Source organism: Lissotriton vulgaris, chromosome 7, assembly GCF_964263255.1.
Source record: "Lissotriton vulgaris chromosome 7, aLisVul1.2, whole genome shotgun sequence".
Lineage (NCBI taxonomy): Eukaryota > Metazoa > Chordata > Amphibia > Caudata > Salamandridae > Lissotriton > Lissotriton vulgaris.
The window spans coordinates 1,034,753,038-1,034,776,542 of record NC_141695.1 but is presented as its reverse complement, the minus strand read 5'-3'; the positions used below and the strand labels follow the sequence as shown (position 1 = coordinate 1,034,776,542).

The 23,505-nt window shown below is 48.4% G+C and overlaps 1 protein-coding gene across 1 annotated transcript in view; it reads right to left on the bottom strand.

Moving 5' to 3' along the window:
• ADAMTS2 (ADAM metallopeptidase with thrombospondin type 1 motif 2) overlaps positions 1-23,505 on the bottom strand; it is a 1,719,397-nt gene that overhangs the window by 67,749 nt on the left and 1,628,143 nt on the right. The window contains exon 21 of the mRNA XM_086931466.1: positions 255-344. Coding sequence (XP_086787592.1) covers positions 255-344 — 90 coding nt within the window. The remainder of the gene's footprint in view (positions 1-254; positions 345-23,505) is intronic.

Genomic DNA, 23,505 nt, shown 5'->3' with positions numbered 1-23,505 from the left:
GCCTGCAACATATTGTGGAGTTCAGACTTCCACATCCGTCCTCCAAGACAACTGCTTCCGGTGCCACAGAAGCTCCAGAGGAGAGAGATACTAAGCACTGCGGCCCAGTGGGAAAAAAAGATTCAGCCCAAAGTGTGATGTGAGCAGTCAGGGAAAGGTTCCATAAAGGGAGAGAAAGAGAGCAAAAGGCAAGGTCCATAGCCGGCGGGGCATGCACTTAAGGGCAAAGGCAGAGTTATAAATTGGTCTTTTACTTGAAGATATCATCTTGACGGGATACGAGGGATCTGGTCGCGAAAGCCATTGTACTATATAGTTCTTCTTTGTGGGATCAGACGCATTTTCTGAAAAAGAAAATATATTGTTGAAAAAAACAATACTACGTTTAAATCTTCCATTTTAATATTGTAATAATATTGACAGCGGATATCTCTTTTTGAAACCTACATTTACATTTAAAGTAAGAGAGCAATATGATTACCTTTTTTATATGGCTCTTCATGGCATATTTCTGCCATTTCTAAGCGTTGTAAATAATTAACAATAATATGACATTTAACAACTTAATTTACTCATTTAATGACACACACCTGAGCCTGGCGAGAATCGGTTTTGTGACCTTCAGATCACCACATTTGTTCATGGAGATATGTTAGACCTTGTAGCCCTGGCGTGGTTTTCCCCTGTATAATTTGCCTCTGCCTCCATTTTTTTTGCTGTGTGCTTAGTTTCGTTTTTGCTGCTCTAGGTGCTTTGGGCACTCTATCACTGCTGATCAGTGCCAAAGTGCAAGTGCTCCCTCTGTAAGTTGTGAATATGGATTGTTGTTTCAATGATTGGCTATTTGACTTGCTCCTAAGTCCCTAGTACAGTGCACTGCGTGTGCCTAGGGCACGTAAGTCAAATGCTGCTAGTTGGCCTGCAGCACTGATTGTGCCACTCACACAATCAGCTGTTCAAAGGGTTCTCAGAACTGCCACTGCAGTGTCTGCATGCAGTCTCTACTGCCAAGTCGACCAAGCCAGTGCACCCACTTGCCAGGCCTTAACCTTCCCTTTTCTTACATGTGAGTCACCCTTAAGGTAGGCCCAAGGTACCCCTGTGGGCAGGGTGCAGTGTAGGTGAAAGGTAGGACATGCACTGATGTGTGTAACATGTCCTGATAGTGAACTACATTGAATTTCGTTTTTCACTATTGAAAGGTTATCTGTCCCTTAGGATAGAATGGAGGTTTATCCATAACATCTTATAAATATAACTATCCATTGGGACAAGATAGGAAGGTAAAGTTTAGTATGCCTGAACTCGGAATATAAAGATGCATCTTTTAGTAAGCATGATTTTTACATTCTGTGTTCGAAAATACCACTTTTAGAAAGTGCGTGTTTTCTTGCTTAGCCATCCTGTGTACCTCTGCTGGGTTGTAGATTGACTGTCTGGCTTTGGAGTGACAGGGGCTAGGGATATGTATTCACTGTAGACAGACACTGTGGGGGTTGAGGTGTGTCCTGCCTTTCCTGGATGAGTCAGGGTTGGGCTGAATAGACCTGGGCTGCATTTAGAGTCGGGGAACGAGATTTCCTTGCACCGAATGGAACTGGTCTACCTTACGCAATGCTGTCTCCACCTCCTGCCGGGAAGCTGGACCAGAGAGGACAGAAATGGTTTTGGCTGAGCACAGAGCCTCTCTGCCACCAGAGAACAACAAAAATGCTGTACAAATATTGGGGCCAAGACCCCCGAACTTTAGATCATTTCTGGAATTCAAGAGGAACCTTTGCCAAGGAGAAGAGCTGGAGAAACTGAAGGAGAAGTACTGCCCCTTCGCTGTGTGCTGTCTGGGGTTGGCCTGCAGTAGCTGTTTCTGCCAAGAAAAGGACAAGGACTTTGCAGTGTGCTGTGTCCCTTGCTTGAGGAAGATCTCCAAGGTAAGCATCGGCGAACTTTGCGAATCTGGCGTTCGCGAATTTTGCGAATTTGCGAACTCGCAATCCGCAAAATCCGTGAATTCTCGCGAATTTGCAGACTTTTTTTTTGTGTTCGCAAGGATTTCTGCCATTTCACAAGGATTTCTGACAGTTCGCGAGGGTTTTGTACCAGTTCGCAATTGCGAACTTACATGTCGGCTCGCAACGGTCACGATTATGTTGTTTCTACGTCTGGTTCATCATCACAGGTTCCCAGCACCCTCTGTTTCACCCCTGCCACCCTCTGTTTCACCCATGCCACCCTCTGGTACATCAATGCCACCCTCTGGTTCATCATCACTGTAGATTATGGGGGGGAAAAGCAAGCACACCTGCCTGCTTCAACTGACATGAATTAATTTGGGGTTGATTTATTAATGTGTCACTGTTTTAAAATTCCAGTCTGGCACCTTTTTCCTTATCTATAATTTGCTTTCTGTTGCCGTGCAATTTTTTTTTCCAGGACCTTTGTGGCCTACTTGTAGCTATTCTATGAGCCTGCTGTGAGGGTCAGAGCAGGGTCATACAATTGTTGCAACTAGCAACTGAACTCTGGAGGGGCCCTTGTCAGGAAGCACTACAGGGAACGGTTACTAATGATGAGTTTGAACTTTTGAACCTGCTTTCACTTTTGCAAGACTCGTTTTTCTGCAGAACTGCATTACACCAACTGTAATGTCCCACCAAGCTTATATGAGAAAGTTGATTTCTAATCCAAAAGTTATCCAAAGTAAATCAAAAGGCCTCAAATCCAAAGAAGTGCAGGCAAATGTCAACCTGAGGAGTTATTCTGATAAAAATCATCATTTTCAGAAGGTCTATGCTGCTTGCTAGTAGATGTCTTGTGCAGAATTGCAATTTTTGTAATTTCGCGAGTGCGAGATTGTTGCTGCCCGCCGCATCTACATGTTCGCAATTGCGAACTTACACCCCACGCCGCAAAATTGTATCACCAAGAAAAAAAAATCCGCTGCGTGCGAATTTGCGGATTTTCGGTAAATTCGCGAGCGTTCGCGGATTGCGAATTTACCGAAAATCTGCAAAATCCGCGAGCGTAACGGATTTTCCGCCCATGCTTACTCCAAGGGCTTGAAGTAGAGCTTGGCTCCTGTTCTGGGACTGCAAAGACTTCACCAACCTCTGGGTACCACCTCTGGAACTGTGGTTTCAGTTGCCACAGAGAGGGAAAGCAGCCGACTCCATAGCTTGCACCATGACCTGTGGGCACCACACTCCTCACCGCTTCACCACCTCACCCCGCCACCTTGGTCTCACTGACACCGTTGCTGCCCACTGACTTCGACATCCATGACCGCATCATGGTTCGGGGCACATCTTATGAGTTGCACGATGCACCGCCCATCCCACACCGCAGTCCAGACTAACCAACTCCAGCTCCCAGTAACCGGCTCTATCCCCTGCACCGTGACCTGCTAGCACTACAACGAGCACTGCCTCACTCTGCACCGTAGCCCTGGATTCACCGATGCTGCTGTATGACCATTCCTGAGCTACCGCCTGCACTGTGGCTTGAGGGCTCTCCACACCGCACTGCTACACTTGGCATCGCAACCGCGACGGTTGCCATGATCGGCCCGCCCCAACGTGTGGGCTGCAACACAAAAGGTAATGTTTACGAGTCTACCAATGCCACGAACAACACAGTCAAATGGAACTGTTGGATTCTGTTGTTTTCTCAACATGATATGATTGCCAATTGGCAATTTTCAAATGCAGTTTATTTTTTCTGTAATTGGAGAGGTAGTGTCTTGATGAAATACAGAATTGGCTGCTTATCAGCTGTCCAACACATTGTAGCAGCAAATTAAATTCAAATACACTCCTCAGTTGGCTAGCATTAACATGGATCCTGGCTTTTGAGGTAGTACTGCACCTGTCAATCCCAAGATGGCGGAATGCTGGCCACATAAGCTTCCGCACTATTTAAATTGTAGGGACTGGAGTATACTCTGCACTTCCTCATAGATGTAGACTGTCCTAATTTATTCTGCTTTACTGATTTTCAGTTGAAGCACTTTTATTTTTTAAGGTGAGATCACCCAACATGCACTGTATCATACTGTGTGAGACAGATCTTGACTGGGATCTAGAGGCTGCCCTGGCAAAAATGTTCAAACCAGCCGACTCCCTCCTATATCTCTTTCTCTCTTTCCATCCATAAACTTTCTATTGCACTCCTTCACACTTTTGCCTCTCTAATCTCGCTTCGGTGCCTTTCTATTTCTCTCTCTCATTCCTGAAGCACCCGCTGTGTCTGCTCCATCTATCTCCGGTGAGCTGGAGAAAGCGAGAGAGGCACCAGCAAAAGCCCTGGGCCTTCAAAAACTACTTCCAAAGGCTCCAGCTCCCTATTTACCTGGGATATTGCAAAAGGAGTATAAATAGCCAGTGTGACCCTGGTGAGGGCAGTGGATGTACTGAGTAAGGAGCAAAGAAGGCCTCAAGCACCAAGACAGTCCTCTGGGGGTCCAGGGAAGCCTCCAGCCAGAAGGCAATCCTCTGGTAGCCGTATTGTAGTTCTCATGGCGTCCAGGCAAGACTCTACTAGCAGGGCAGTCCTCTGGGGAACAAGACAGTCCTTCTGGGGACTTTCACAGGTCCAGGAGTGTACTGAGGAGTTGGTCTGAAGGTCCAATATTTATAACTGGCACCAGCCTTTGAAGTGGGAGGAAAACAAGGGGTCTCCAACCTTTTCTGTACTGAGAGCTACTTATGCTCAATGAAACACATTGAAAGCTACTAATATTATTAGCGTTGTATAATTTCAATTTTGTATGTGTATTAATTCAACCAAGCAACAGTTTTCTATTTAATAAGCTGGGCTCCACACAGGTAAGCTACTCAGAGGTAGCTGGAGAGCTACAGTAACTCGCAAGCTACTGGTTGGAGACCCCGGAGTCTCCCCCCACTTCTGGTTATGGAATGTTCCTATGCCCAGACTCAAAGAGGTCTAGGGTGAAAAAGGACTAGTGTCAAGTTATTTGTGAGTGTGCTGAGGCTATCCAACTGAAATGTAAGTGGGACAGCAAACACGTCCGTTCCTCCCACCCTGACAGGATGGCCTATTGAAGGGAATTGGGTTACTGGTTGAGCGGGGTGAAACCCTACTCAAGCAGCAGTCAAAGTTTCTGTCAGGGTGAAGTCAAAAGCAAACCCTAAATTAACCTATGCTTAACCCCTTGCATGCTCATGACGGAATCCCACCTGGGCGGAGCGGCAGCGGAACCACGCCGTCATGAGCACACACCACCCGTGACTCATGGTGGCGTGGTACCGTCATGAGCATGGAAGTGCCACGCTCACCCCCTAGCCCCCCAACGCCGTGGCGGAATTCGCGACGCAGGGAAGGGTTAACACTCTAGAAGCTTGACACAGAGTAATCAGGTTTAACTTAGATGCAATGTGTAAAGTATTTATGTAGCACTTCAAACAGTTATAAAGTGAAGACACAACATAAGAACAATCCCACACCGATTTAGAAAAATGAAGGTTGAAATCAATATAGGGGTTTGTCTCAAGGCCAGGCTTTTGGGAAATGCAGCCTTCGGCAGAAAAAAGATCTGAAATGAAAGGCACGCTTTGAATATTGTCCAAGAGTCTGGAAGTCAGGATAAGAATACAGCATAATGACATGCAGCTTAGTCCATCATTGGAAACCGTCACAACTATGCCTCCTAATGGTGAGCCTGAGAATGCAGGCAGTGCCCTGTAAGAGTGGTGTGCTGCCTACTGGCGTCTCCATGTAAATTAAGTACACAGACCTGGTGAAAATGTGTCTCTTGTTTGATTATGAACAATTATTAATTGGTTTAGATATAATGATCCCTAACATCAGAACAAGTGCTTTCAGAAGATAACTTAGTATCATCTCTGGTGCACCCGTAACGGCTGCAAAAATGTTTGTTGCTATAAACAGGTAATTACAAGATAGAGGATGGCTACGGCCTACAGAGTCAACAAGGACAACCTCAGTCGACATTTCTTCTTCGGTTTTGCATCATTTGTCTTGAAGTTCTATCTGAGAAAAATACGCAAGATTTCTTACCTGAACAGACCTATGGGCATTGAATTTGCCTAGTTTCAAATAAGCACCAATCCTCACAGTGAATTTAGGGAGAAAGGCAATGCAGCCTTTTACAGAGGCTTCTCTGAGGAGAGAAATGCTCCCACCTCTGGTTGTTTGGAAATGTGAACTTTGAGAATGCCCTTACGCTGACTGGCAGTAGGCAGCTGCTCTGTTTCAAAGGACTTTGAATATCAGCGGGAACATCCCTCCAGTTTATTGAAGATCTACAATAATTCTTGTCTTTGTGGCCCCTGCTACAGTGATTCCTGTTCAAGGACCTGTGGAAGGAGGCTGGCTTAGTATATGGTGCACACTTACTTAAGTGAAGCACCCTGCACTAATCCAGACAACCCATATGGTAATTTTGGTGATCTTAGACAACCATAGCTCTCTAAGTGGTAGCTGTGGAGAGCAGCCTTCATGCTTAGGCCAGAAGGAGTATAATGCAGCTTGTTTTACCAGTACTAATCATATAGGATTGGTTAAGTGAAAAAGAACCATACGGCATAACTATAAAAATATATTTACGTAATAAACACTCACTAACATATTGCACACAACACTTTAATAACACAACAGGTAAGTAGCACAAATACACAGAGGTCTCCAGGGGGAGACCAAACCATATACAAAAAAAAGTGGAATGCGACCCACGACGAAGCGGGGACTGGACCCACAAGACGTAGAAGTGTTGGGGACCCAAGGAAGCACCCAAGGTAAGTACCCAGGAACCCCACAGAGGCTGTGTGAAGAGTGGGAACACAACCCTGTGATTAACACAAGTCAATGGGAAGTCGCGTTTGCAGTTTTTAAGAAGTAGGACCCTTCCAAGAGGACCCTGAAGAAACCCAGTGGCAGATGGAAGGTTAGAGAGTCATCCCACCCTTGGATACTACGTGAACCAGGATACCTACACCAGGAAAGCTGGGTGCATAGGTGCGAAGTGATGTCAGAAACCGCCATAGACCACAATTGAGGACTTCAGTAAAGATGCAGCTCGCGAAAACGACAAAAGAGTCAAGTGGAAACCAAAGGTGGATGGAGGATGAAAAGTACCTGCAAGCAGAGGGAACAGAGCCTATGCTACTCAGGAGTGACCAGGAGGCACAGAAAACGAATGCCCACCGATGTTGGTAGATGCAGGAGTGTTGATGTGACCTTGGCGCTGCAGCTGTGTGGACCAAGCGATGCTGTGGACGACCAAGAGCCATTCACGAGCTGTCCCATGGTGGATATCAAGAGTCAGGGGATCGATATCCACTGGGGGCTCCAACAAGCCTTGGCATTGGCAATAAATGTAGCAAACAAAAAAGGTGCAATGTTGGGACCAGAAAGGTCCAAGGGACTCACCACGACCAGGTAAGTCAGAGTAGGCCCCGAGCAAACAGATGAGCTCACTGTAACTAAAGAAGACACTCAAGAGCACCCACAGGCTAGAGGCGCAGGAGTCACAAGAGGACCTCGAGCAGCTCACCAATGATGAAAGCCCTCGGTGCAGAGGATGTGGTGAGGATTAAGATCTTGGTAGCAGGAGATGCTTGAGGCTTGAGCTTCTTGGAGCCTGGAGATCTCTGGAGGAGAGACTCAATGAGCCTTTGCAATGGCAAGTCATTGTGGTGCACAGGTGTACTGCATCAGTTGTTCTGACAAGGTATACTGGCTTCAAAACTGCTGTGAAGACTGTGAAGGCCTTGAGGGAGTTGCAGAACCACCGCCTGTGTTGCTGAGCCTTTTGAAGTCTGTGGGAGCCCAGGATCAGCAGACCGGTCAGCTCCGGTGCAGTGCCTGCAGATACAGGGGAGTGACTCTTTCACTTCAAGGGAGATTCCTTTGAGTGTCTTGGATGTCTACACAGGTACAGATGACGCAGAAGGCTGGCAGGACGTCGAGACCAGGAGTAAAAGGAGGCTTCCCAGTTGCAGTCTTGGTTCCCAAAGCTAAGTCCAACAAAGTCCAAAGTTCCCAGACAGTTGAACATGAAGTGGTGTTGGATCTGAATCTTGTCCAATGATGAATTTAGGGGCCCACCCACAGGCAAGCCCTTGAGTCCCCTAATGAAAGAGTTGCGACGATTCAGGGGTCCCTCCCAGAAGAGGGGCTGGACAGTGGGGAGGATACACCTATGTTCTTTGTCAAGTTTCATGCCAGAGCAGGAGCCAACAGCTCCCAGAACTGGGTCCAACTGGAGTATGCAAGGAGGGCACAAAATGTGCCCTTCAAAGCAGTCTAGTGGCTTTCACAAGCGCCCCACCTTGGCTCAATACAATAAATCTTGTCTGGGAGGTGGGTGCATCTCCCTGTGACAAGAAACCTATTGTCCTGCCTTCCCCCGCCCGAGCTTGGCTCAGCAGCAGGAGGGCAGAATCATGTCCCTGGGTGGCAGCAGTCATAGCTTGCTGTCCGGGTCTAGAAGACGGTTACCGGGAGCACTGTGGGCCTCCCGTAGAGGCCCCACAGTGCATGGAATCATACCTCCAACACCGTTTATGGTATTGGGGTATGATACCAAACATGCCAGGATCCACTACAGCCAGTTTAGAGTTAGCCATCGCATAATGACGAACAGTCACTCTATGTATCATAATGGCTGATGCACTTACAACCCGGGAAAATGGGCTCCGAGGGTTATGGGGGTGTTCTGCTCATGCAGGGGCACCCTCGCACTTATAACCAAGGACCTTGCTTTCAGGATTGAAAGACCTGCCTTTTGGGTGACTTATAGGCTTTAAGTTCAGTGACCTCAGATACAAGTAAACATATCTGTAGTAAGTGGTGCTAGCACCATCTTACACAAGCTGCAATGGCAAGCCCTTAGTCACGATTTGAATAGTCTCCCATGGGTTGCATAATACATGCTTTAGCCCATGGGGGACACCTGGGGTACCTATGCCCTGGGTACCTTAGTACCATATACTAGGGACTTACAAGCATACACCAGTTGCTAATATGGGGGGTTACCTAAGTACTCATCATGGTCCAATTTAGGGAGGAAGCATAGAGAATGGTATCCTGATTAGCAGGATCCCTGTCAGACTAGTCAGAAACTGAATGACACCAGCAAAAAGTTGCGGTGACCAAGAAAGCAGGTCCTACTTTCCTATACCTGTATTTTGGCCATTTCCCTAAAGCTAGGACTAAACTTAATGCTCTGCTGAAACTCTGCAGGCCAGCCCTGCAGTTGGCCTTGCCCGTATAGAGGCCCTCAGCCAGTCAAAGGAGTCCACACACCTTAGACACAAAAAATGCTGTGTTGGAAATGACCATCTTTTTGCATGATGTACCCCCAGATATGTTACTTGACCATTTTTATTGGCTGTAGAACCCTGTGCACTTAATCCCTGCTAGCCAATGGTAAAGTACCTGCGCCCCACCTTTGAACATGATGACATTGGCATATACCTGATTTACATATTTAACTTACTTTTAGGTCCCTAGTACATGGTACAAAGGTATATACAGGGACTGTATGTTAAATATCATAAGTGGATTTCAGCACCCGTTGTGCCATCCACCAAAGTGATTCTGCAAACATGACTGCATGTCAACCATGTGCATCCTGGCTGTGCCGTTTTAACACTGGAAATTCGAACTGCCATAATAACCTCATTTAACAGGCTTAAACTTTTCTTTTAAATGTTATTATGTCACCCCTAAGTAGAGCTTACTGCCTTTAAGACGGGGTGCATGGTATTTTAAAGTATGACATGTAAAGATTTAATGTTAGAAATGTCTATACAGTGGTGAAAAGTCCCCAAAAGCTATTTTCACTGTAGCAGGGTTGGCTGTTCCAAAGGAAAACATTGGGATACAATATTACATTTAATAATGTTATCTACGGCTGGGAAACAATTACACATTTCATTCGTGGACTTTTTAAAATAGTTATTACAAGCCCACTTTACTGGTGAACTCTGATTTGTAATAAATATTTTGGAAAAAGGTACTTTGGAAAGTTACATTTCCTCTTCCTAAAGCCTCTGAGGACCCATTGGCACAAGTTTCAACTGCAACCCAGTAGCTGAAAAGTCCCATTGAATAGGTGTGATCTTGCTTGCAAAGCTTAGACAAAGGTCTTTGATTTGGGGAGGTGTTCTTTTCCTCTGTAAGGATGACCATCTGGGGCGTGCCCAGAAACCTGATTATGTTCGAAGAAGCTTGCTGTGTCACAGGTAAATGTTAGCTGACACGTGTGTCCCCATCAATCTAGTCACCATTCCCAGTTAGAATGGAGCGGTCTCCAGAACTCGTTTAGAGTGAACACAGAGGAGGGTTGGCTCATTTCCCTGGTCACACCTTTGAGGTGGGCACCCAGGTTCTGCACAAGGTAGAAGGGTTTCACCATCTTGAATTGAGGCAGAGAGGGGTTCTGCAGGGTGATTTGCCATAGGGCACACACGAGGTGCTGCAAAAGTGGGTAGGTTTTCTCCTGGGAACTTTTACCCTATTAGATACGGAAGGTCAAGCAGTCATCCCCTCAAACAGATTGGTGCCAGGTTTAACTGGGGCACCAAAAGTATCCTCCACAGAAAACTATCAGGAAGAAAAAAAGGAAAGGATTAGACGGGATGTCTGTGACCTGAGAAGAGTCTAGAAGACTGGACCTGTACTTCCTCTTGTACCCAGGACAAAGAAGTGGACTCCGAGGGTTATAAGGATGACCTCCTGTTCAAGATACATGGACACAACAAGCTACAAGAGGCCCTTTGGGTAACTGCCCAACTGATCAGTTCCAACTGGACCTGCCCTACACTTGCTTTGCCATGCAGAGGTTCAGCACTCAGATGAAGTTTGTTCTAGCTAGAGCCAAAGAACTTGATTCAGTGCCTGCATGGTCCTAGTGAGTGCCCTTATACCTGTCGGCTTATAGATCAATTGTTAGTGTTGAGGTTTTTAAAGTGTGTGTCTACTTTATGGACAGTGACATTTAATTGTGTGAGAAACACAACATCTTTGACCTCTGAATGTAAAATACTTTCTCTAGTTATGATTCAACAGTGTTGAGTTGCCTGCTAATTTTTGTATGTCCAATTGTAATGTGTCTAAAGAAAACATATCTAAGCATTCTTTAGCAGCGCCTAATCTGGATCTCTGAAAAGTATCTTAGTTACCATTAGAGCAGGATTTAGACACAGGTACTAATTAACGTTTAGTGTGTCTGTGAATAAAAGTTGTTTTCCATTAGCACAATTAATTAATCTACATTAACACACCGGCAGTTTATATTCTTAAAAGCATACTTAGTATTTTCTTTTCATTATTATATAAACTTTTTTCTACAATTGCTTGGTGAGGCAAATCAATTGCACTTTGTTAAATCAACTACGTGTTTTAGATTAACTGAAAAGGCAGGTTATGAACAGGGGCTTTAAGAAGTTACCAATGCCAAAGATAATGAACTCAAGCACATGTCAAATCTAGTTAGCACCTATTGGAAAGGGGCGACCATTCGGTCCCCCCGAACGTATGGTGGAGTACCACGATCCCCCCGGGAAGCCATCTTGGGCGGGAGGCGAGCCTCGGCTGGTATGCCCGAAGCGGCGTAGCCGGGGCGCGCCTTTTTCCCGCCCTGGAGTGGGCTGGCCTAGACACTGACGCGGCCGGCCACGCCCTTGGGGCAGGCCGGGGCGGGTTTACGCCCGCCCTGAAGACGGATAAAAGGAGCAACAAGCCAAGAAAGCATCCTCTTGTTCCTGTGCTCTGAAGCTGCACCTCCTCGCTGCACGTGAGCTCGAGACGGAACGAAGAGCCAATTTTGAGCGTTGTAATCTTTCTTGTTTGTTTTACAGATACTCTGTTGGAGAATGCCCAAGAAAGCGGGAAAGCGAATGACTACCGAACAGATGCTGCGTGTTCTTATGAAAGAGGTGACCGACCTAAAGAGGCGAATGGCGGATAAAGGCGAGGAAGGGGGACCGAAACGTCCTTTGGCAGGAGCAGCTCCGGGAGGAAAAGGCAAGAGGCCCAGAAGGGGAGCAGCTGGGGGAGACATCCCGGTTCCCTGTACCCCACTCGAAAAACCAACTCCGGTGCCGGAAGAGGGGAATCCGATTCCCGTGGTGGTCACCCCCGTGTCCGGGGAGGATATGCCGCCCGAGCTGGCAGCACAATTAGCAGCGTGGTTGGGTAAAGGTAGCAAGGGCGCCACGGCTGACGACGCGCAGGTATTGATGAAGCAACTGCGTGAAACAAGGGAAGCGGCTGCGGCAGTAGAGAAGCCACCTGGAACAGGTCCAGTCGCAGATACAGCTTCCGGTTCAGGTAAGCGGCCATTGCCGATTGCGAGGGATGAGTCTGCACCCTCACGAAGGGAAAAGTTGGGTCAACATGTCCCTCTGGCTATTAAAGAGAAGATATGGGCAGATGAGTATATAAACATCTTCTCGTTGCTTACCGATCATTATGAGATGGAGCATGTTAAGAGCCAGAAGGAGCTCATGCATCCGAGTGTTTGGCGCGCAAAGATGGCCGCCTTTAAGGTAAATGAAAACATTGGCACTTGGGGCAGAGCATGGGGGATTTTTACATCCATCATGGGTGAACGTAGGCCCGAATTGCTGTCCGAATTGCCGATTTATCAGTCACGGATCATGGGGTATTCTGTATCACACGAGGGCAATCAATGGTTCTGTTACGATAATATTTTCAGAAAAGCGAAAGAACATGATAAAAACTTAACTTGGGATTGTTATGATTCTGTGTCTTGGTCCAAAATGGAAGATACTGGTATGTTGAAGTTGCCATTGGTAGGGAGTAGTGTGGGTGAATCCTCCCGCCAATATGCTGGGACGCCCTTTCGATCAGGTACGAGTAACGACAACCACTCGAGGCCGAGCGGCAACGCAGGTAAAAGGGGGATCTGTTGGAACTTTAACAGGGGAAAATGTACGAGGCCCCAGGGGTCTTGCAAATTTAGGCACGAATGTGGTGGGTGTGGGCAAGCATCCCATCCTGAGTCCATGTGCAGAGCCAAAACGGGTGATAACGGGGGTAGAGGAGGCGCCAAACAGGTCTGATATAGTCCGAGGGGCGCCTTTACCTACTCCGATTGATACCATGGCAATGATTCCCTGGCTCAGCGAATACCCGGATCACGCTTCCGCTGGGATGTTGCGGAACGGGTTTTCATATGGTTTCCGCATCCCAGTGGGGGAGTTTCAGGGTATAGCGAAATGTAAAAACCAAATATCGGTCTTGCAACATACGACCGTGGTACAGGAAAAGATTGGAAAAGAGGTTACTCGAGGTCGAGTCGCCGGTCCATTCAATGTGCCACCAGTTGCTAACTTTGTTTGTTCCCCTTTAGGGGTGGTCCCCAAGAAGGACCCGGGTGAGTTTCGGCTGATACATAATCTATCAGCCCCACGTGGTCTTTCCGTAAACGATGCGATAGACCCGGAAGTGTGTTCGGTGCGGTACGCATCCTTCGATGAGGCCGTAGCCATATTGAATCGCCTGGGGCCCGGTGCGCTGATGGCAAAATCTGATATCGAGTCAGCGTTCCGGTTGCTCCCGGTACATCCAGACGACCAGCGTCTCCTTGGTTTCATGTTTCAGGGTCACTATTACATGGATCGGTGTATGCCAATGGGGTGCTCTATATCTTGTGCCTATTTTGAAAAGTTCAGTTGTTTCCTGCAATGGGTCTTCACAAAGAAGACGGGGTTTCAACATGTTATGCATTATCTCGATGACTTTTTGTTTCTGGGTGCAGCCGGGGATCCGGCATGTGGACAGGCTTTGACTGAATTTTGTGTCTTGATGAATCAGTTTGGCGTGCCATTGGCACCAGGTAAGACTGTGGGTCCCTCGACTTGCCTCGAGTTTCTGGGGATCGAGCTCGACTCTGAAGAAGGTTGTTTTCGTTTACCAGGAGACAAAGTGTTAAGATTCAGGGCATGCCTGCAAACGTGTATAAGTGAGTCTAAGGTTAAGCTACATCAATTACAACAATTGGTGGGACAGTTGAATTTTGCCCTAAGAGTAATACCGATGGCCCGCCCCTTCTCCCGCTCGATCGCTCAAGCCATGGTCGGCCTTAAGGAGGGTCATCATCGCACGAGGCTCTCGGCTGAGGTTCGCCAGGACATGCGCATTTGGTTGGCATTTCTGGCGGAGTTCAATGGTCGAATTGTCTGGAATAAACCGGCGGTGTCCTCCGAAGAGCTGGGGCTGTGGACAGATTCGGCTGGGAGCATTGGTTTTGGTGCCATATTCGGCACACAATGGTCGGCTCAAAAATGGCCGTTATGGTGGCATGAGTGTGGGCTGACCAGTAACATTGCCTTTCTTGAACTTTTTCCCATTCTGGTGGCCCTGAAAACTTGGCCTGAGGGATTCAGAGATCACTCTGTGGTGTTTTGGTCCGATAACATGACCGTGGTTGAGTGTATCAATAGCCAGGCAGCACGATGCAAATGGATGCTGAGATTGCTCAAAGAAATTGTGTTATTGTGTTTGCAATTAAACGTGTTGTTTAGGGCAAGACATGTGCCGGGGGTAATGAATCAAGCGGCTGATGCGCTTTCTCGTTTTCGTATGCAGGCCTTCTGGGGTTTTCTGCCCACAGCGGACCCGGTGGCAGCACCCTTTCCCGAAGCTCTCTGGTCTCTCGGTGCCCCGAACTACAGAACCTCGTGGGAGAGAGTTTAGCACCCCGGACAAGGCAGGCATATGAAGGGGCGTTCCGAGCCTATTGGGCCTTTTTGGGGACTGCTAGGGGAGAGCTTTGGGGTCAGGAAGAGCTAGTAGTAAAATTTCTGCTGTCTTTACATCAGGCAGGCAAATCAGTGGCTACGGCCCAGAGGCATCGGGCCGCCATTTCCTTCATGGCAAGGGCTCATGGGATCCAGGACCCGACTGCGTCTTTTGTTGTGCAAAAAGCGCTACGTGGGTGGCAACGCCTTGAGGGTCGCAGAGTAGATGAAAGGCGCCCGATAGGTTTGGATAGGTTGGCCCTGTTATTATCCATACTCCCTGCAACATGTTCATCCCGGTATGAAACAGTGTTATTCCGAGCCGCTTTTACGCTGGCATTCCATGGGGCTATGCGGGTGAGCGAACTAGTGGCAAGGAACAAGCAGGATGTGATGGGGGGACTGTGCCGAGAGCACGTTCAGGTCAGAGGGGGGACAATGACTGTCTCGTTCGTCAGGTCCAAGACCGATCAGGGTGCGATGGGTGACTGCATAATTATACAAAGGATTCCCGGGTCCTCCATGTGCCCGGTGAGTTGTGTAGAGGAGTATTTAGCACAAAGGGTGGCATCATGGGGGGGGACTTTGTTGAGACACGCTGACGCCACCCCACTGACGAGGTTTCAGTTTCAGCGGGTGCTTGCGATGTCGATTGCCGCTGCGGGCTTGAACCCGGGCGAGTTTGGGACCCATTCCTTTCGGATAGGGGCTGCTACAGAGGCTACAGCCAGGGGTCTGAATGTCGAACAAGTTAAACGTGTGGGGCGTTGGTCCTCCAACTGTTATAAAAGGTATGTGCGGTTGCACATGTTGTGAAGCTGTAATGATGTACTCACGCTTCTTGTTTTTGTTTGGTTTCAGTTGCGCAAGCCTACGAGGCGGGGCGGACTATGCAGTCGACCCAACACCGGGCCAGCGGTCAGACATCACCGGCTGTGAAAGAGGAGTTGTGGGTCGTGGGCCACTCATACGTGAGGCGTGCCGCGGACGTATTCAAAGCAGGTGACATGATTCACGTGGCTGGGGAATACGGGTACAGTGTGTCCTTCTACGGAAGGGGCGGACTCTGTATTGACCAGTTTCAATCATTTTTCGAGGGTTTGCTAGGGCGGACGAGGTCACCGCCGTCTATAGTCATAGTACATCTTGGGGGCAATGATTTGGTCACCACTGGTAGACGACTTCTTCTTGAGGCGATGCTTTCCACTGTAAGTTGGTTGGCGAGGAGAGTTCCAGGGTGCACGATTGCATGGTCCCATATGATCCCACGAAAAGTATGGCGGGGGGCTATTTCTGTTTCTGCTCTGAATCATTCAGTAAGGAAAATTAATAACAAAGTGAGTAGATTGTTCCGTTCCAATACACTGCATTCTATTTCGCATGGTTGTATTACTGGTGACAGTATGTATTTGGGGGATGGTGTTCACTTGTCCCGGGTGGGGAACGAGTTACTCATAGGAGACTTGATAGCTTGGCTAAAGACTTTAAGACATGACCTTTAGGTAGGAGTTTTGTGGGGGGTCCGGATAGCCGGTCAACTATCCGGCCTGTGGCGGTAAGGTCATGATCGGTGAGCACTAATTGGAAGATCCCTATGAGTGGGCGTCACCCATTACGGATGGGAGCGCTCGAGGGAGGTGGCCATTGGCCCCTCAACGGGGAGGCGGTCCCTTCTAAGGATGGGCCGCCGAAAGGAAAGGAAAGGCGGTCAAGGCCCCTTCCTGGGTAGGAGGGGCTACAGCCCCCTCCTGGGGAATTTCCCGGGGCCAGGACATCTGCGACGGCAGATGTGGTAAGTTGTGTGGGGTTTGGGGGGGGGTCTACGCTACCTTCTAGATACCTCACACGAGTCCTCGGACGACCTTTAAGTGGCGTCGAGTTTATTGGGGCCCCCGTCAAGTCAAGGGAAATTGGTAGTTGCACTTGAGGTACACCTCTGTGCGGTCGCCCCTCACAAGTGAGGGGGATATTTCTGGTTTAGGGATCTTGACACCAGTTACGACCTTGCCGTTGGCCCTTAAACGTTAGGATGTACAATTTCAAATTGCAAGTTAATATTTTGTAGGATGTTAGTTCGGCTAGGAGAACCTTTGTATTAGAGAATATGTTAAGGTTAGCCAAACATCGCAATGTGGTAATGAAATTGTACATAATATGAAACTGTTATTTTAATGTTTTAATTTTGTTTCATATTTTAATAAATACGGCCGGGAGGGTCACTCCCTCCCGTCTTCCAAAAGTTCAGAACTGTTTCCGGTTTCCCATCCTTGGGGATTGTGTTGAGAGGGGGTGGCGGGTATCTCAGCCATATGGAAAGGGGCGACCATTCGGTCCCCCCGAACGTATGGTGGAGTACCACGATCCCCCCGGGAAGCCATCTTGGGCGGGAGGCGAGCCTCGGCTGGTATGCCCGAAGCGGCGTAGCCGGGGCGCGCCTTTTTCCCGCCCTGGAGTGGGCTGGCCTAGACACTGACGCGGCCGGCCACGCCCTTGGGGCAGGCCGGGGCGGGTTTACGCCCGCCCTGAAGACGGATAAAAGGAGCAACAAGCCAAGAAAGCATCCTCTTGTTCCTGTGCTCTGAAGCTGCACCTCCTCGCTGCACGTGAGCTCGAGACGGAACGAAGAGCCAATTTTGACCCACCCACCAGCCCCTGAGGACAGCAAGTGGTTTTGAATAAAGTTTTGATGTGGTAACTTTGATTTTGTTTATAGGTTGGGATTATTATCGTGTTAATTTTTGAATATGCAATAAAGAATGGTCGATTTGTGGTATGTTTTGTAAATAAAGTAATCCTGCTCTAGTGTTTGATCAGTAAGCATGCTTTAATAAAGTGGTTGTTGTTACTGTCTTTTAGGTAATTTAGTCATTTTAGTTTAGAATTGTCGTATTTATTTTGGTCGGGCGGTAAGGTCATGATCGGTGAGCACTAATTGGAAGATCCCTATGAGTGGGCGTCACCCATTACGGATGGGAGCGCTCGAGGGAGGTGGCCATTGGCCCCTCAACGGGGAGGCGGTCCCTTCTAAGGATGGGCCGCCGAAAGGAAAGGAAAGGCGGTCAAGGCCCCTTCCTGGGTAGGAGGGGCTACAGCCCCCTCCTGGGGAATTTCCCGGGGCCAGGACATCTGCGACGGCAGATGTGGTAAGTTGTGTGGGGTTTGGGGGGGGGTCTACGCTACCTTCTAGATACCTCACACGAGTCCTCGGACGACCTTTAAGTGGCGTCGAGTTTATTGGGGCCCCCGTCAAGTCAAGGGAAATTGGTAGTTGCACTTGAGGTACACCTCTGTGCGGTCGCCCCTCACAAGTGAGGGGGATATTTCTGGTTTAGGGATCTTGACACCGGTTACGACCTTGCCGTTGGCCCTTAAACGTTAGGATGTACAATTTCAAATTGCAAGTTAATATTTTGTAGGATGTTAGTTCGGCTAGGAGAACCTTTGTATTAGAGAATATGTTAAGGTTAGCCAAACATCGCAATGTGGTAATGAAATTGTACATAATATGAAACTGTTATTTTAATGTTTTAATTTTGTTTCATATTTTAATAAATACGTCCGGGAGGGTCACTCCCTCCCGTCTTCCAAAAGTTCAGAACTGTTTCCGGTTTCCCATCCTTGGGGATTGTGTTGAGAGGGGGTGGCGGGTATCTCAGCCATATGACCATCATTCTCGAAATTAAGTCAATTTTCTGATGTGTTGCGTTAGGTGACGCCATTGTATCTTTGTTGTTTGGCGAACAGTATATGTATTGTAATTTATTAAGTAAATGGTGGTTTGTCAGACATCCCATTCCAATTCAAGCAGGTATGGATGCCTCAAAATGATCATCAGTTATTTAACTGTGCTAAATATGGGTGCAGCTCTTTGTAATATTTATTGAGCCTGCTACCACAAGGGGTCTAAGATGGTGTCACACATCTAGGCGCTGTGTTATGCAAAAGCCATCAAGGAATGGTTTAACTCCAATAAGAAATAATAGCCAAACAGCATTTCAAGATGGCTACCTGACACCATTAGCTTTGCCAATGCTGGTGCTGCAATTGTGTATGTATTAGCAAAGCCAGTACTGGCAAGGAAAATATACTGTTTCACTGCTTCTGGTGTTATACAATGAGAAAAGCTCACTTACAATCAAACCAGAAAAAAACAAAATAGAAGAATTCAGCCGCCGAGAGAACAAGAAAGTGCTTTCATGCACTATGGACCCCAAGACATCACCTCGGCCTCGAAATATAACTATTTGGGGTGTGATTCACGGAATCACCTGAACAATCTGCCTATAAAGGAACAATAAAGAAGAAAGCAACAGCAATCATTTATGGCCTAGTTGGTCTCAATAATAAATTAAAGAGGCCATCTGCTGAGGGGATAATAAAGGTAACTCAAGCCTCCCTTCTTCCTGCTCTACAGTATGAGCACCAAGCCTTCCCTGGTGCATGCCCAGAATGTCTGGAGCATGTCCAGTGTCTTGGATACAAGAAAATGTTCCAACTTCCGAAATATCTCCGCAGAGCAAAGCTTAGACTGGAACTTGGCCTGGTGAAACAATCTCCAATCATAGAAGCAGACTTTTTGAAAATGTATATTCGTATGTTAAAAGCACCAGAAAACTCACTTAAGGCTTGTCTCAGATCCATCTTTAAGAAACTAGGATCTCCATGGAACACACAAATACAGAATGCAATTGAAACCCCTACAATAAATACAGAAGCACTTGGACTTGATGCTATATCCTACATGACATGGCAAAATACCATAAATAGACAGGTATGAATGGCAGGGCAGGACTGGCCATAGCTGGCACCGGGCGTTTCCGCGGTGGGCCACCAGAGTGGGTGCCGGTTTTGGGCCACAGGGGTCCGTTTTTGTTACCAGGGGTCGGCAATATTGCCCCCCTGTAACAAAATCGTCCGAAACTGGTCCGTACAAACAGCTCGGCCGGACCCCATCAGCCCCAGCAGGGGGGCCGGCTGAGCTGTTTGCCAGGGCCGGTTTCAGGTCCCAGTCCAGCCCTGATGAATGGCCTCATTCCACTAAGATCATGTTACTCTAAAAACCTTGGAGATACTATGCCCATTAAACTCCTTGTATTTCGTTGCAAAACCCAGTCCTACCTAGCTGCCACCATCAGTCGTAGAACATGGGAAGAGATCATGTATATGCGCATTTTTGGCCTACCAATATCAGATTTCAACCAGGCATAGTCCATTCAGGGCAAAGGAGCCGCATGTAGAGTATGCGCATACAAATGAGAGTCTTGGTTGCATCTTCTATGTTACTGTACCGCAATGACTGCAGAAAGGAGAGCCTTACAAAGGGCAATATTCTTTCGGCAGGGGGCCCGCATTTGCATAGAGGCATCAGCAGTAAGCCTTTCCCAATCTGTTATTACCTTTCTTCCACATTGCGGGAAATTTGTGAAACAACTTACACACACATTTCAGCCACATCATGGTCCCTTCCAATCGTGGCACCAAGTCCAGAAACTTATGACGGACTACTATGCAAGGAAAATTAATCGAATCAAACCAGCTGTCCATGTCAGTTTTTTAAAGGAAAAGGCTTAGGAACATGAACAAATCTGGACATTTCGACAGGTAACATTCGTGGGCCTTTCTTGGCTAATTTGATAGGGAGGCCTGTTTTGGGGAATCTGACCCCCTTTTTAAATATACTGCTTAATTTACTAATTTAAAGATCTTAAAAAAAGCATTTTTTACGATGAACGCTAAAAAAATTTTTATGCCAGTCTGACCAACAAATCTTTAAATGGTTTTTAAAACATACGTATACCATGCACTAGCACTCTAGACGGGGAGTCCAAAAACACAATTAGGCTCTGGTGCAGTAATTGTAACTGCAGCGCATATCATCTTAAAGCTAACCGACCTATGGCTATAGAGTCTGGCTTTTTTTAATGCTGAGAACAGGTTATATACTACACATTGTCACGCGGTCATGCGCAGCGGGTACGCCGGATCACCGCCGGAGTCACGCCAGAGTCCAGCCCGTCTGCGCCCGTCAGCGTCCCGGAGGCGAGCGGGGCGGCGGGTTGGGCTCAGCCACAGTGCTTATGTACTCCTGGGCCCCCCACGCTCCGATATACATCTGGTGAGCTACGCTCGCTACAAAATCTAGCTGGTGGCTGCTGCACTGTCTTTCCCGGACGCCACAGGGGTAAGTCTTGCTGCCCTGGCTGTGGCTGGTGCCCCAACCGCGCTTTATCATCGCCCCCCAACAAAGAGATCGATAGTGTTGGGTATCTCTGCATGCTGTTAAATACCAGATCTGCGTGCAGACACGCACAAGACATTTATGAGCTCCTTGATATGGAAAAGCCACTTTGTCTTATGCTGACTGAGACGTGGTTGGGGGAATTCTCAAATCCTGATGTTGCCATGGCCATTCCGCCTGACTATAATATCTTCAGGAAGGACAGAGCTAAGGGTAGGGGCGGTGGAGTGGCACTGGTGGTGAAGAAATGCGTGCCATGTGCTATTCTGCCAGTGGATGATTTCCGCGGCTCCGAGGCCCTTGCCTTTTCCATCACACTGGCTCCTCACCAATCCTTTAAAGGATTATTAGTATATAGACCACCTGGCCCACCTGGAACCTTTTTTGAAGACTTCGATTCGGTTTTGCTGGGACTGGCCCTGAAAGCAGAACATTGTATAGTAGCCGGGGATTTCAACTTCCGTATGGATGATCCGTCGGACCCGGACACTATCAAACTATTGGAGGCTACGGCCCCTTTGGGCCTGATCCCCTACCTTCAGGGGCCAACGCACGACAAGGGACACACTCTCGACCAGGTCCTCTCGACATCTCCTCTCGAGGTGAAAGAGATTATCCCGGTGCTATGGTCAGACCATCGGCTAGCCAAATTCTCGATTAGAGGCACAGCTAAACCGTCTAATTCTGTGTCCCAGCAGCAGGGACGAGTCCCCAGGGCATACCACCGAGTGACCCCTGCGATGCTAGCCCAGGCCGCCCTGGATCACCCTTGCCCCCTCACAGGCGGCCTGGAGAAGGACTTGGAGTCTTTGCAAGCATGGCTTTTAGATAGGCTGAACGATCTTACCCCGGTGCTGGCCCCCCGCCTAACATCGAAACGGGTTTCGGCTCCCTGGTTCACTGCGGCACTGTCAGCTGCTCGGCAGCAGTGTAAGGCAGCCGAAAGAGCCTGGCGTTCACAATACGACTCTGTGGCTAGAATGACCTATAAGATGGCGGTTAAGGCCTATCACCGGGACATTCGCCTTGGAAAAAAAGCCTACCTTGCAGGGAGGATAGAAGCTGCCTCCAACTCCTGTAAGGAGATTTTCACCATAGTGAGAGAATTTATGGCTCCGCGGTCCAATACATCTCAAGATATGCCCTCCAAATCCTGGGCTTCGGATCTTGCTAACTTTTTCACCAGCAAGATTAAACTTATCCAGGACTCCTTTCCACCGGTGGCGCCCGCGGGGCCGACCAATCCCGAGGATGACCTGCATCTTCCGGCCCCGTTAGGTCCGATGTTGGCCGTTTTTCCACCTATCTCAGCCCCTGCTTCCTTAGCGCTTATGGGCAATCTCAAATCTGGGTCGCCTTTGGACCCTTGCCCGGCCAAATTCTTGGCAAAAATGGCGGAAGTGATAAATCCGCTGGCGAATCCACTCCTGAATCTCTCGCTGAGCCAGGGAGTGGTTCCGCAGGCCTGGAAGCAGGCAATGGTCATCCCTTTGCTGAAGAAGCCTGGTCTCGACCCTAAGGCTCCGGTCAACTATAGGCCTATCTCTCTGTTGCCTGCTCTTACGAAAATTTTGGAGAAGCATGTACACACGGTGCTCTCCAATTTTCTGGAAACACACGAGATTCTGCATGCCACCCTATCCGGCTTCCGCCCAAATCTCAGTACAGAGACCGCGCTCCTAGAGGTCTCAGAAACCATCAAAGGGGTTCTGGACACTGGGGGCAAAGCCATGCTGGTGATGTTGGATTTGTCGGCGGCTTTCGACACCGTCCCCCATGACGGCCTTCTCGCAAGACTCTATGAGATTGGCCTACGGGGGACGGTGCTCAGCTGGTTTTCATCCTTCCTAGCTGGCTGCCGGCAAACGGTCTGGGCCTCCCCAGATTCCGCCGTGATGCCGCCTTTGGGAGTCGGGGTTCCACAGGGTTCCATACTGAGCCGAACCCTTTTTAACATCTTCATGACCACTTTGGCGGCGCTGGCGGAGTCGTTCGGGGCCCAGATCGTATCCTACGCCGACGACACCCAGCTCCTCTTCTCTTGTAAGAGAGGAGGAGACTTAGATGGAGAGAGTATCCGGGATTGCCTTGGGGCTGTTTTCAAATGGTTCCAGCTGAACAGCCTCAAGTGCAATTCCGATAAGTCCAAGGTACTCTTCTTCGGGTGTGCTACGGAGCCAGACTGGCAAGCTTGGTGGCCCATTAACATGTTCCCTCCGTCTTGCTCATCCCAAATTGCTAAGAACCTGGGGGTCAAGATGGACAAGGGTCTGACGTTAAGATCCCAGATCCTTGGTGTGACGGGCACATGCTTCGGCCTCCTTAAGATGCTGCGGAGGTTTCTACCTCTTCTGTCTGAGGAACATAGGAAGCTGACTGTGCAGGCTCTGATCGGCTCTAGGTTAGATTATTCCAACGTTCTCTACCTGGGCCTGCCAGAGTACCTGCTACAGCGGCTCCAAGTTGTGCAGAACGCGGCTGCGAGGGCCATTTTTGGCCTTAACAGGCGAGCCAGTGCTG